The sequence below is a fragment of the Rhamphochromis longiceps genome, linkage group LG15 (genome assembly GCF_057381845.1).
Source record: "Rhamphochromis longiceps isolate RC_006_pf linkage group LG15, R_longiceps_female_GT1.1, whole genome shotgun sequence".
Lineage (NCBI taxonomy): Eukaryota > Metazoa > Chordata > Actinopteri > Cichliformes > Cichlidae > Rhamphochromis > Rhamphochromis longiceps.
Window position 1 is genome coordinate 35,494,166 of NC_140571.1, and position 14,979 is coordinate 35,509,144.

At 47.0% G+C, this 14,979-nt stretch overlaps 2 protein-coding genes across 5 annotated transcripts in view; both read right to left on the reverse strand.

The window, feature by feature from the left end:
• Positions 1-14,979, reverse strand: part of ankrd6b (ankyrin repeat domain 6b) — an 84,438-nt gene that overhangs the window by 35,356 nt on the left and 34,103 nt on the right. For 2 of the 4 annotated variants that reach the window (XM_085381711.1, XM_085381710.1), the window contains exon 3: positions 10,957-11,055. In XM_085381711.1, coding sequence (XP_085237837.1) covers positions 10,957-11,055 — 99 coding nt within the window. Of the gene's footprint in view, positions 1-10,522; positions 11,056-14,979 lie in introns of all 4 variants that reach the window. The other 2 variants (XM_085381709.1, XM_085381708.1) reach the window with 1 other exon arrangement.
• On the reverse strand, positions 5,831-8,953 carry LOC146653022 (uncharacterized). The gene is made up of 2 exons (XM_085382092.1): positions 7,156-8,953; positions 5,831-6,952 (listed from the first exon to the last, which is right to left on the reverse strand). The coding sequence occupies exon 2, from the start codon at positions 6,920-6,922 to the stop codon at positions 5,831-5,833; it is 1,092 nt and encodes a 363-aa protein (XP_085238218.1). The 5' UTR covers positions 6,923-6,952; positions 7,156-8,953.

Below are 14,979 nucleotides of genomic sequence, written 5' to 3' on the forward strand. Positions count from 1 at the left end.
TCTCCGGGATGATATGATTGAATGTTGAGCTGAAGTCCAGAAAGAGCATTCTCACATAGCTTCCTCGGTGCTCCAGGTGACTCAGCGCAGTGTGGAGCGCTATGGTGATAGCATCCTCGGTGGAACGAATTGTCCTGTAGGCAAATTGGTGGGGGTCCAGAGTGGGAGGCAGACCGGCCCTGATGTGCTGACAGACCAGTCTCTCAAAGCACTTCATCACTACAGGCGTAAGTGCAACAGGCCTGTAGTCATTTGGGCTGGCCACAGCTGTCTTCTTGGCGATGGGGATGATGGTGGAGGTTTTGAGGCAGGGCGGGACGGTGTTTGATGACAAGGAAAGGTTGAAGATTTTAGTGAAGACTCCGGTCAGTTCGTCAGCACATGCTCTGAGAACCTTTCCATGTATTCCATCAGGACCTGCCGCCTTCCTGGGATTCACTGACCTTAGAACACACCTCACTTGGTGCTCCCTAAGTGTTAGTGTGCCAGTGCTGGGGGCGGGTGGAAGTGGTGTGGCAGCTGAGGGCTTGGTCGTCTCAAAGCGGGCGAAGAAACGGTTTAGATCCTCAGCCAGTGAGGCATCAGTCCTAGATGTTGCCTGGTTATTGCTTCTGTAGTTGGTAATGTGATTGATCCCCTGCCACATTTTTCTGGGGTCGTTGTCAGCAAAGTGATCTTCAATCCTCCTCCTATAGGCAGCCTTAGCTTTCCTGATGCCTCTACTCAGGTCTGCCCTGGCCGCCCTATACGCAGCCCTGTCCCCTGACTTGAAGGCAGTGTTGCGGCTTTTTAGGAGGGATTGCACTTCGCTATTCATCCAGGGTTTTTGATTTGGAAACACCCTGACCCTTTTGTTGACGGTGACATTGTCAACACAGTTCCTGATGTACGAGAGTACAGTGTCCGTGTACTCCTGGAGGTTGTGGCTGGAGAATAAATCCCATACAGTTGTTGAGAAGCAGTCCTGCAGTTGAGAAAGGGCTCCTTCAGGCCAGGTTTTTATTGTCTTTGTCTGGGGCTTTGTTTTTCTCAGCAGGGGGGTGTAGGTGGGGGTGAGGGACATGCAGAGGTGGTCAGATCCAGCCAGGTGGGGGAGGGGTGTCGCTCTGAAAGCATGCCTGATGTTTGAATAGACATGGTCCAAAGTGTGTTCTCCTCTCGTAGCAAAGTCCACAAACTGGACAAATTTAGGAAGCACAGTCTTTAGGCACGCTTTGTTAAAGTCGCCGGTGACAATAAAAACCCCATCGGGGTGGGCAAGCTGTTGTTTGTTTATGGTGTTGAGCAAGAGGCTGAGAGCCGTGCTAACGTTAGCATCCGGCGGTATATAAACAGCTATCACAATAACTACTGTAAACTCCCTCGGGATGTAAAAAGGTCTGCACGAGACTGCCAGAACCTCCAAATCAGGAGAACAGTGTGTGTGAATGATCCTGCTGTTACAACACCACTCGTTATGCACGTAAACACATAGCCCCCCTCCTCTGCTTTTACCTGAGTTGCTGTTTCTGTCATGCCGGTGTAGCGTGCGGCCTGCTAACTCGACTGCAGCGTCGGGAATCAGCGGGTGAAGCCACGTCTCCGTAATAAGAATAATGCTGCAGTTACGTGCAAAGCTTGTGTTGGCTATCTGTAGCTCCAATTCGTCAAGTTTGTGGGTGATGGATCTGGCGTTCGATAGGAAAAGGCTCGGAAGTGCTGGCCGGTGTGGATGTTTGCGTAGCCTAGCGTCTGAGCCCGACCGGCATCCCCTCTTCTGCTTTCTTTCCCTCCGTCGCCTTCTACGCTTGCTGGGCGGGCAGACCATCCACGGTGACCCTGGCGGTCTCGCTATCTCCACCAGGATGTTGTGTGTTCGCTGATAGTCGCCAGAAACAGACAAACTATATTTAAAACCTAGGTCAATTAGGTTCTGGCGACTGTAAGAGATGGCGGCGTTGCAAACATTCAAAAATATCCACATTAAAAGTAAAAATGAGCACCAAACTGGAGAGCTAAGAGCCGCTGCACCCGTGCGCGCCGCCATCTTGTCTGGTATTAAGCTGGAAATGGGAGGGGTCTGAGAAACAGGAGGAGCCAAGTGGGACTCCCCCACAGTCTACCTGGCCACATTGTTTCCCAGACCTAGAGGACACTGGGGGCAGCAATGTTGGGCCAACCCAGAGTAAGCACAAAGGCCTTCAGGCAAGCATATATTTCTCTCCACTTTGGATAGCCTGCCCAGCTGCATAGGCTCCTCGGTGGAAAAATTGCTGGTATTAGCAGCTACTCCTTCAGAGGAGGGGGGAGGCGGCGGAGGAATATCTCTCTGAGACTGGGGTTTATAGACCCGAGGAGTGTGACGAGGTGGTGACATAACTCGATGATCAATTTTCAAGGGGAGATCTACAGTCTCGTCCAGAGTCTGCCATCTCCTCTCAGATGTAATCCAGCAATCCCGCCATAAAAAATGACTGGAGAGCAGCATCTCCCCAGTTTAACTTAGCAGCCAAAGTACGGAACTCTGACAGGAAATGACACAATAATTGATTACCCTGACATAAATTAAGCAGATGAGACCCCACCTCCACTTCACTGCAAGGGGGACCCTCCATGAACAGGGCATAATCATTGTAAGCTGGAGACTTGCCATTGTAAATGGCAGATGGCCTGGCCTCTCCCGTCACCTGACCTAAACCCAATCGAGATGGCTTGAGATGAGATGGACTGCAGAGTGAAGGCAAAAGGACCAAGAAGTGCTCAGGATTTCTGGGAACTCCTTCAAGACTGGAAAACCATTTCAGGTGACTACATCAAGTTTATTGAGAGAATGCTAAGAGTGTGTAAAGCAGTAATCAAAGCAAAGGGTGGCTATTTTGATATATATATATATAAAAAACCACCCAGCACGCCACTGCGGGCGGTTTATCCTTCAAGCTCGGGTCCTCTACCAGAGGCCTGGGAGCTTGAGGGTCCTGCGCAGTATCTTAGCTGTTCCCAGGACTGCGCTCTTCTGGACAGAGATCTCAGATGTTATTCCCGGGATCTGCTGGAGCCACTCGCCTAGCTTGGGAGTCACCGCACCTAGTGCTCCGATTACCACGGGGACCACCGTTACCTTCACCCTCCACATCCTCTCGAGCTCTTCTCTGAGCCCTTGGTATTTCTCCAGCTTCTCGTGTTCCTTCTTCCTGATATTGCTGTCATTCGGAACCACTACATCGATCACTACGGCCGTCTTCTTCTGTTTGTCTACCACCACTATGTCCGGTTGGTTAGCCACCACCATTTTGTCCGTCTGTATCTGGAAGTCCCACAGGATCTTAGCTCGGTCATTCTCCACCACCCTTGGGGGCATCTCCCATTTTGACCTCGGGACTTCCAGATTATACTCGGCACAGATGTTCCTGTACACTATGCCGGCCACTTGGTTATGGCGTTCCATGTATGCCTTGCCTGGTAGCATCTTGCACCCTGCTGTTATGTGCTGGATTGTCTCTGGGGCATCTTTACACAGCCTGCACCTGGGGTCTTGCCTGGTGTGATAGACCCCAGCCTCTATGGATCTTGTGCTCAGAGCTTGTTCTTGTGCTGCCATGATTAGTGCCTCTGTGCTGTCTTTCAGTCCAGCTTTGTCCAGCCACTGGTAGGATTTCTGGATATCAGCCACCTCCTCTATCTGCCGGTGGTACGTACCGTGCAGGGGCCTGTCCTTCCATGATGGTTCCTCGTCTCCCTCCTCTTTCTTGGGTTTCTGCTGCCTGAGGTATTCACTGAGCACTCGGTCAGTTGGGGCCATCTTCCCAATGTATTCTTGGATGTTCGTTGTCTCATCCTGGACTGTGGTGCTGACACTCACCAGTCCCCGGCCCCCTTCCTTCCGCTTAGCGTACAGCCTCAGGGTGCTGGACTTGGGGTGAAACCCTCCATGCATGGTAAGGAGCTTTCTTGTCTTTATGTCAGTGGCTTCTATCTCCTCCTTTGGCCAGCCTATTATCCCAGCAGGGTACCTGATCACGGGCAGGGCGTACGTGTTGATGGCCCGGATCTTGTTCTTACCATTCAGCTGACTCCTCAGGACTTGCCTGACCCTCTGCAGGTACTTGGTGGTTGCAGCTTTTCTAGCGGCTTCTTCATGGTTCCCATTCGCCTGCGGGATCCCCAGGTACTTGTAACTGTCCTCTATCTCTGCAATGTTGCCTTCTGGTAGTTCAATCCCCTCAGTTCTGACTACCTTCCCTCTCTTTGTTACCATCCGACTACACTTCTCCAGTCCGAATGACATTCCAATGTCATTGCTGTATAGCCTGGTAGTGTGGATCAGTGAATCGATGTCTCGTTCACTCTTGGCATACAGCTTGATGTCATCCATGTACAGGAGGTGGCTGACAACTGCTTCGTTCCGTAGTCGGTATCCGTAGCCAGTCTTGTTAATGATCTCGATGAGGGGGTTCAGGCCTATGCAGAACAGCAGTGGGGACAGAACATCTCCTTGGTAGATCCCGCACTTGATGGTGACTTGTGCTATGGGCTTGGAGTTGGCCTCTAGTGTTGTACGCCACATCCCCATTGAGTTCCTGATGAAGGCTCTTAGGGTCCCATTGATCTTGTAAAATTCTAGGCATTCCAGTATCCAGCTGTGGGGCATTGAGTCATAGGCCTTCTTGTAATCAATCCAGGCAGTGCACAGGTTGGTCAGTCTGGTCTTGCAGTCTCGGCTGACTGTTCTGTCTACCAGTAGCTGGTGTTTTGCGCCTCTGGTATTCTTGCCAATCCCTTTCTGTGTCCCGCTCATGTATTGACCCATGTGCCTGTTCATCTTAGCCGATATGATGCCTGACAGGAGCTTCCATGTAGTACTGAGGCAGGTTATTGGTCGGTAGTTGGAGGGGACCGGTCCCTTCTTGGGGTCCTTGGGGATCAGGACCGTCCGACCTTCGGTTAGCCATTCCGGGTGTCTCTCGTTAACTAGCAGCTGGTTCATTTGTGCTGCCAGACGCTCGTGGAGTGCAGTCAGCTTCTTTAGCCAGTAGGCGTGAACCATGTCGGGCCCTGGTGCTGTCCAACTCTTCATACTGGAGACCCTTTCTTGGATATCTGCCACTGTGATGGTTACTGGACCCTGTTCAGGGAGGTCGCTGTGGTCTGCCCTCAGATCCACTAGCCACTGAGCATTGCCGTTATGGGTTGCGTCCTTCTCCCATATGCTCTTCCAGTATTGCTCCGTCTCCAGCCGTGGTGGTGCTGTTCTCTTATTGTTCCCTTGCCACTGAGAGTACACCTTTGCTGGTTTATTCTCCTGCCTTCTATCTCTCTGGTGTACCTCCTCAAGCGGCTGGCCAAGGCTATGAGTCTTTGCTTGGCAGTTTCCAAGATCTCAGGTATGGACAGCTTGATGTATTTCTTATGCACCTTCTTTGTCGCACCTTTCTGCAACTCCGTTAGTTGGCTAACCTCCCTCCGTGCTACTTTGATCTTGCCCTCTAGCCTCCTTCTCCATGGAGGGTACTGCCCCTTGTGGCTGTTCAACTTGTAGCCAAGCATCTCACTGATCACTGCTGCCGTATTGTAGATCAGCTTGTTAGTGTTGGTAATCGTGGTTGTAGGTATCGTCCGTAGTGCTGCATTAACATCATCTAGCAGACCTTCTGAGGGTACTTCACGTAATCTTGGTAACCGACTATGGGGGATACAGGTTTCAAGCTTACCTTCACCCTTCACATCTTCTCGAGCTCTTCTCTGAGCCCTTGGTATTTCTCGAGCTTCTCTCATTCCTTCTTCCTGATGTTGCTGTCATTCGGGACCGCTACATCGATCACTACCGCCGTCTTCTTCTGTTTGCCTACCACCACTATGTCTGCTTGGTTAGCCACCACCATTTGTCCATCTTTATCTGGAAGTCCCACAGGATCTTAGCTCGGTCATTCTCCACCACCCTTGGGGGAATCTCCCATTTTGACCTCGGAACTTCCAGGTTATACTTGGCACAGATGTTCCTGTACACTATGCTGGTCACTTGGTTATGGCGTTCCATGTATGCCTTGCCTGGTAGCATCTTGCACCCTGCTGTTATGTGCTGGATTGTCTCGGGGGCATCTTTACACACCCTGCACCTGGGGTCTTGCCTGGTGTGATAGACCCAAGCCTCTGTGGATCTTGTGCTCAGAGCTTGTTCCTGTGCTGCCATGATTAGTGCCTCTTTGCTGTCTTTAAGTCCAGCTTTGTCCAGCCACTGGTAGGATTTCTGGATATCAGCCACCTCCTCTATCTGCCGGTGGTACATACTGTGCAGGGGTCTGTCCTTCCATGATGATTCTTCGCCTTCCTCCTCTTTTTTGGGTTTCTGCTGCCTGAGGTATTCACTGAGCACGCTGTCAGTTGGGGCCATCTTCGTGATGTATTCGTGGATGTTCGTTGTCTCATCCTGTACTGTGGTGCTGACACTCACCAGTCCCTGGCCTCCTTCCTTCCGCTTGGGGTGAAACCCTCCATGCATGGTCAGGAGCTTTTTTGTCTTGATATCAGTGGCTTCTATCTCCTCCTTTAGCCAGCTTATTATCCCAGCCGGGTACCTGATCACGGGCAGGGCACCTACGTGCCCTACGTTGATAGCCCAGATCTTGTTCTTACCGTTCAGCTGACTCCCCAGGACTTGCCTGACCCTTGGCAGGTACCTGGTGGTTGCAGCTTTCCTAGCAGCCTCTTCATGGTTTCCATTTCCCTGTGGGATGCCCAGGTACTTGTAGCTGTCCTCTACGTCTGCAATGTTGCCTTCTGGTAGTTCAATCCCCTCAGTTCTGACTACCTTCCCTCTCTTTGTTATCATCCGACTACACTTTTCCAGTCCGAACGACATTCTGATGTCATTGCTGTATATCCTGGTGGTGTGGATCAGTGAATCAATGTCTCGTTCACTCTTGGCATACAGCTTGATGTCATCCATGTACAGGAGGTGGCTGACAACTGTTCCATTCTGTAGTCGGGATGTTGCAAAAAACAGCAAGTTGAAGGTACAATTCCTTGAGTTATGAAATTTCCTGTCTGAACATCCTTGACATTTTGAGCCAGCTGGTTGAGTGTAAATTAGCAAATTAGCTAGCTACTTAAAAACAAGAGATATTTCAGTTTAAACTTGCAGGTTATTAAAAAAAATGCCAGCACGGCAGTAACACGTACCAGCCACTCCGGATTGCTATGGAAACCTAGCCTCCAGTCCTGCCTGCAACGTTGACACCTTCCTACCAGATGTGCTGAACAACTTCTATGCACGGTTTGACGCTCAGTGACGTGTTGGCAAGGAAGTCCACCCGCTCCTCACAACAACCAGATTCTGTATGTGACCTCGCCTGATGTGAGAAAAACTCTTTAAAAAGTTAACCTACTGAAGACTGCTGCGCCAGATAAAATCCCTGGGAGAGTGCTCAGAGAATGTGCAGACCAGCTGACAGATGTCCTCACTGATATCGTCAACCTCTCTCTGAGCACTGCTGTCATCTCAACGTGCCTCAAGGCAACCCCCCTTCGTTCCTGTGTCAAAAAAGTACCCAGTGTCCCCAGTGTCCTGCCTCAATGACTATCTTCCCGTTGCACTCATACCCATCATGATAAAGTGCTTTGAGAGGCTCATCATGAGGGACATTAAGACCCTGCTGCCAACCACACTGGACCCACTGCAGGTTACACTGCACCACCTTACAACTTGCCCTCACCCACCAGGACAATAAAGACACATATGTGCGAATGCTGTTCATAGATTTCAGTTCAGCATTCAACACAATAATTCCTCAGCATTGGAAAACTGAGCCTGCTGGGCCTGAAAACCTCCCTCTCCATCTGGATCCTGGTCTTTCTGACGTAGGCTCACGTGTTGCGATCGTGGCTCAAGAGTTGGCAGTTCGTCTTGTAATCGGAAGGTTGCCGGTTCGAGCCCCAGCTCCGACAGTCTCGGTCGTTGTGTCCTTGGGCAAGACACTTCACCCATTGCCTACTGGTGGTGGTCAGAGGGCCTGGTGGCGCCAGTGTCCGGCAGCCTTGCCTCTGTCAGTGCGCCCCAGGGGAGCTGTGGCTACAATGTAGCTTGCCATCACCAGTGTGTGAATGTGTGTGTGAATTGGTGGATCACTGAATGTAGTGTAAAGCGCTTTGGGGTCCTTAGGGACTAAGTAAAGCGCTATACAAATACAGGCCATTTACCATTTAGTGACGTCAGACAGTCCGGATCAGTAACAGCATCTCCAACACCGCCAAACTGAGCACTGGAGCCCCTCAGGGCTGTATGCTTAGCCCACTAACCGCTAACTCACGACTGTGCACCAATGCACAGTTCAAACCAGATCGATGATGACCCGACTGTGGTGTGTCTTATCAGCAAGAACAATGAGTCAGCATATAGAGACAGGGTGCAACAGCGGACTGGTTTAGCATCATCAACCTGTCTCTTAACATGGACAAAATAAAAGAGATGGTTGTGGGCAGTTTAGCATGTGTGCACATGCCATACGGCTAAGAGTGGCTGGCTTGGGTTTGAATCCGACCGCATGACATCCGACCCTCTCTCTCTCCCTCCACGTTCTTGCTCTTAGTTTATTGTCTCTGTCAATAAAGGTGAAAAAGGCCCAAAAACTAATAGATGGTTGTTAAGATCACTGTCCACTTTACATCGATGGATCCTCTGTGGAAATCGGCAAGAGCACCAAATTCCTTGGTGTTCACCTGGCAGAGAACCTCTCTCCTCCTGGTCAAAAATTGTATTGTGCATGTTCCTGGGTATCAGTATCAAATTTGAAATTCTAACCCTGAAATTCAAACAACCCTAGTTCCAACTAAGGTTCTTCTTTTTTTAGGGGGGTCTTTTTGTGTGCTTTTTTTTTTTAATATTAGAGCAGAGGGTGGGAAGACACAGCAAAAGTCCACAGGTTGGACTTGAACCAGGGACAACTGAACTACACCAGCACTCTAGGTCCTACTAATGTTTCTAACCACATCCACCCATCCACATTAAGGGGACGGCTGTGGAGCGTGTGAGCAGCTTCAAGTTCCTGGGAGTCCACATCTCCGAGGATCTCACCTGGACGACCAACTGCTCCAAGCTGGTCAAGAAGGCTCACCAGCGCCTCTTCTTCTTGAGGACTCTGAGGAAGAACCACCTGTCCTCAGACATCCTGGTGAACTTCTATCGTTGCACCATCGAGAGCATCCTGACCAACTGTATAACAGTCTGGTACGGGAACTGCTCTGCCTCGGACCGGAAGGCGTTGCAGAGGGTCGTGAAAACTGCCCAGCGCATCGCCGGAGCACCACTTCCTGCCATAAAAGATATCTACAGGAAGCGGTGTCTGAAAAGGGCTGGGAAAATCATCAAAGACCCCAGTCACCCATCACATGGACTCTTCACCCTCCTGCCCTCTGGGAGGCGCCACAGGAGCCTCCGGACTAAGACCACCAGGTACCGGAACAGCTTCTTCCCCACAGCTGTCAGACTCCTGAACTCTGCCTCCTGACATCTGACCCACGTTAAACTCATGGACTGAACATACACACACCCACAATGGACAACTGTACCCTCAAACACATAATAATAACATGGAGTGAACCACCACTCACAACCACTAGCACTTTATATAGCCTCTGTAGAAACTATCTACACCCTCACTTATCTTAACTGCACTACTGTATAGCTCTGTGTAAATAATCATTCTGTACATTCAATAATCTTTAATCCTACAACTGTTTACAACTTGCATAGTTCCCATTTCTGTATAGCTGTATATCTCAGATTTCTGTAAAGTTATTTATTTCATATTCTGTATAGTTTTTCATATTTATATCCTGTTCATAGCCTGCACATAGCTTGTACTCACTACAGCCTGTACATACTTAGTTATAGAATATTCACAACATACTTCATACCGTGTACATTATAACATACCATAATAGACCCATTTCTGTAATATACTTACATATCTATACTATTGCTAATATATATTGTAATATACCTATATCACTAAAGCACTTCTGGATGGATGCAAACTGCATTTCGTTGCCCTGTACCTGTGCATGTGCAATGACAATAAAGTTGAATTCTATTCTATTCTATTCTAATTCTAATGTTTACATTTTTGTATATTCCTAAGGGTAATGAGTTATTCCTGACTATGTCAGTAATGGTTTTAATATGGTGCAGTTATAGCAACCACAGATAATGTTGTTTAGCCACAGTTTGTCCAGTGTGGTTCATGTGATGAAATGAAAGTAGTCGAGTCCCAGTAAAAGTTTCCACACTTAAGATCAGCCGTAAATGGAATGCTGGCCATAGAGAAGATTAGCAGTGAGTGACATGACAGTAGTAGTAGTTTGACATCAGAGCACAAAAAGAAAAAAAAGAGTAATGACTTCCATGAGATAAAGAACACGAGGGAGAGGCAAAGAACAGGGTCAATCCACACTAGAACGAAGCTGAGCAGTGGTTGAGTAGTAGCAGTGTTCAGGGAAAGATGGGGGGGTACAGATTTTTGTTGAATCAGTAGGACCAGATTTGGCTAACCTCTTTCAATTTCCCTGATCCTCCATGCTCTTTCTTAGCCTTTCTCCAATGGCTTCTCCCTTCTTCCTCATCGTCCTTTTCCTTCTTTCTCAGTCTGCATCTCTTGCTCCCCCCAGTGTTGGAGGCTGTACTGCAACCTGCTGCAGAGCTCATTGACCACAGAGAGTGAATTTGGCAATACCAGAGATCTGGGTTATCACTGTCTGTGGGGAAGATGGACTTGCATGCTGAAGGAAGACCCATCAGTGGGCAGACCAGAGAGTCCCATTCAAGGCCACTGGGGGCCATCAAACTACAGTTATGTTTGTGTAAAAAGCTGAATTAAAAAAAATTATTGAGAAGCAAAAAGAGAAGCAGCTATTGGTGACGACATGCTTAGGACTGCGGTAAGAGCTGGAACTGGACAGAAGGATGACAGACTTGAATCTACTCACATCGTCTTGGATGTCCAGGTTGCAGCCAGCTTTGAGCAGGACACGAACAACATCAATATGGCCTTTGTAGGCAGCCAAGTGTAAGGGACTTCTGCCATACTATGGACATAAAACAAACAGTAAGACAACATCAGAGTGCACATAAGATTATCACTGGAGAGTCAACTGAAAACCCAATTCTCAGTCCATGCTTTAAAAGTATAGTACACATTTTGCACAGAAAATAAACAGTGCATTACAGTGTGTTTCTCCCCAATATAAGGACCCTCAAATATGAATGTTATTGTATACATTTAGACAGTAGAATCCATATTTTTGCTGTATATATGTATATGTACTGTCAATCTGGGGCACGGTACCAAAACAAAGGAGGTCTGGATCAGCTCACTGTTTAAAAAAGCCATAATCTCTGATCCTATGGGTTAGGGCTGAACGATTATGGAAAATAATCTAATTGCGATTTTTTGCCCCAATATTGCGATTGCGATGCGATATGCGATTATTTTTTAAGGTATTTGTCTTCTGTATTATTAAACAAAGACAAGCAATACATCATATAGTATGGCCAATACTATATTACATTAATTTTAAACTGTTCTTTCCTGGAAGACAGACCTCTGTTATGATGACATGAGGTGATGCATGAATTGATGACTGACATTTTTATTTAACTTCTTCAATCACAACAGTATATTTGAACATACACAATAGTTTATTTTTAGCTTACAAACATCTGAGCATAAAGTGCTGACAAGGAACCCTGGTGTAAACATTAAAATGAAAGTCAGTACAATGTGCAGATTGCAGAAATATACATAAAAAAAATCAGTGGCTTTACCACACTCAGTTTTTCGACATCTGTGAACTACTAGACAGTCATTCAATTAAAAAATAATATTAAATAAATAAAACTAATAAATAAAAAATACACACATCTTACTGATCTCTGCAGTCAGTAACATTACACATAAAGTGCAAACATAATAGCAATTGTATAAACACACACACAAACACGCCTTTAAAGTTTAAAGGCGTGAAATTGGACGGTCTAGCCTTCTGAATCAGAAGGCTAGTTCTGATTAGCGTCACCGCTGTCTCGGTGGAGTTTAATAAACTCGGCCGTCTGCTTCTTGCTATCTAAAATATAACCAGACACTGGTGTAAATTCTCGACTGTCTCATACTTCTGTTTAATAAGTTTTCTGTTTGACGTTTAGTCAGCTGTGTGAAAACCAAGGAGGAACCCACCCGGGGGATTAATAAAGTTTTATTTTATCTAATCTAATAACTTTAATCTCAGCCAAACCGATTTACTCACGAACAAACAAAACACTGAAAAAAGCCCAACAATAACATTTTTAGGTTGTCTAAGTGACTTATATATTACGTTTAACCCGAGCAGCGAAACTCCGCGGTGATCTGAAAATGATGTGCCAGGAGTTGTGCCGTTCTCGGCCGCATCAGTAACCCTCGAGCTCCCGGCTAGCTGTCGAGCTGGTGGGTAGCAGACGCCTCTGAAAACGTCGAAGCACTTTTGCAAATATGGGATATCTTGATAAACCGAGCAGATATTTGATGTTTACACAACTACTTTCTCGCCTGAAAATATGTTAAAAGTTTATTTTGTGACCCAGAAAGATTAGTATGAGTAATTTTAAAACTTAGTAGCGGCCGCCATTGCTGGAAACTGGAGTTTGGCTGGGCCGCGCTATGAATTCTGGGATATGGTAGTAATTTGGACAGCCTTCGGCGCGTCGCTGTGACGTAATCGGTCTACAAATGCGGCCTCAGGAGGATGCAGCCCATGAATTGTATAATATAATCGCAGTATAATCGCAGCCTTTGCGGTTAGAAAATTGCACTTGATCATGTCGCGATATTATCGCAAATGCGATATATCGTTCAGCCCTACTATGGGTATTATCCAGTAGGCAGTGTAGAGCTCAGGTGGAGCCAATGGGTGAGGGGACCCGCCCAGAGCTGATTACCTTTCTCCTCCGAGTGTCTACCCCACTGCCTCTGATAAAAGCCGCCCCCAAGTAGCCTTGCAGTCCCAGCATTCATGAGCCACACCCGTTAAAGGAAACTCCCCTCTAGATCCCTCGAAGTCCCTAAAAGTCTGTTACTTTTAGGCTAGAGTAGTAAGAGCTGTTTATACTTATGTCCACCACTTTGACTTTTTAAATGTTCAATATTTTATTAAAGCAATTAACAGGAGCAAAGCAGAATCAAATAATAATAACAAAAACAAAACTATTAAAAAATAAAATAAAACAAAACAATAATCAAAGCATTTGAGTTATACTTTTCTATTTAATGCACTCTGACACGATGATTTTTTTTCTAATTTTCGAGAGGAGAGAGGTTGAGAAGAGACAAGTACATCCAGACCTGAAGATGCACTTATCTATGTTTTTGGTGTTGATAATAACAGTCCCACGGGAAACCACAGGAAAATAGAAGTTGTAATCTAGCAGGAAAACAATGGAAATCCTATTGCTGTTTCAGACTTATAATCTAACACAGCAAAAATGAGCAGAGAAAAAGCCAAAAAAAACACAAAATAGGTTTTTAAGTTCAGAGTTTGGACAGCGGTTAATTCCTCTGATGTCTCTGCTGGAATTTCAACTGTAAAATCCTAGATCCAAGAGTTAAAAGTTTGTCTTCTGAACTGCTCCTCTCGCAGAAGATAAAGAGTGTGAGTGAGAGGCCTGTTATTAAAATCCATCCATTCCTCTCCTGCTTATCCTTATCAGGGTCGCAGGAGACTATCCCAGCTACCAAATGGCAAGACAGATGGATAGATTGCCACTCTGTTGCAGGGCTAACACAGAGAGACAGGGAATCAGAGGAAGTCAGAGAACCCAAAGAGAACACACGCAAACTCCACATAGAAAGGCCCCAGCTAGATGGTAGAGTCAAACTTCCACCTTCTTGCTGTGAGGTAACAGTGCTATTCGTTATATAGTTTAAACTTAGACCTGATTATATTCTGATCAGTATTAAGCAATTAAGCACAGTTAACTGTCTGCGTAACCACACATAAATTATAGCCCCTTTTCTATTAGTACCTACTCGGCCGGGGCTCAAGCAATCCGAGCAGGTAATAAATGTGACGTGGTCAGATTGCATGCCACTGACTGGCTGGTCAGTGGCTCGTTCAAAAAATCAAAACCACAATTTTTGAAACTGGCAACGAGGGAAATGGCTCCAAAAAACACTGCCGTGTTCCCTGGAGTCTGATGAAAAGCCACAGCCCAAGCAGCAGGTATATCGTTAGCTTGATGTCCACCTTTGTCTCATATTAATTACATCACAGGACGTGCAGATGTGTTGCTATGATGACAAGCACACACAGGGTAGTACTGGGTTGTAATGGAAAACTAGTTGAGCTGAGTCGAGTTGTGTTGATCTGTGGCTAATCGATCCGGGTAGGTAATAATGAAAAAAGGGCTTATGATTCTGTTACAACACACTTAATACCATTTCTCTTAGAATCTCAGAATCACGTATAACGATAGGTTGGGACACAGTGCCTCTCCCTTAGAGATAGGGTGATAATTTCAGCCATCTGGGAAGGGCTCAGAGTAGAGCAGCTGCTCCCCCACATCGAAAGGACCCAGTTGAGGTGCTTCCAGCATTTCACAAGGATGCCTCCTGGGCGCCTTCTCAGTGAGGTGTTCCCGGCAAGTCCCACTGGGAAGAGACCCCGGGGCAGACCCACATTGGAGAGATTGCATGCTTGGAAACGCCTTGGTGTTCTCCCAGACAAACTGGAGGAGGTGGCAGGGGAGAGGGCCTTCCAAACATGAATGTTTGCTTCTGTTACTACCAGAGCCATAATTATCTTGGCCTGCCACTACCTCTTAGTTGCCTCCGGAGTCCCAAAAGCCAACCTACCCTAATAGGAGTCCTTATTGGCTCATTTCAACTCAGGTGTAAACACACTCCTAAACCACAAGGAAAGTCTTCCCAGAAGCTTTGAAGCTGTTATAGGGAAAAGGGTAGGCCAATATGTGAAAGC

Bases quoted from the DNA above. Each gene is read 5' to 3' on its own strand.
- LOC146653022 (XM_085382092.1), bottom strand. From the start codon at position 6,922: ATGGATGACATCAAGCTGTATGCCAAGAGTGAACGAGACATTGATTCA.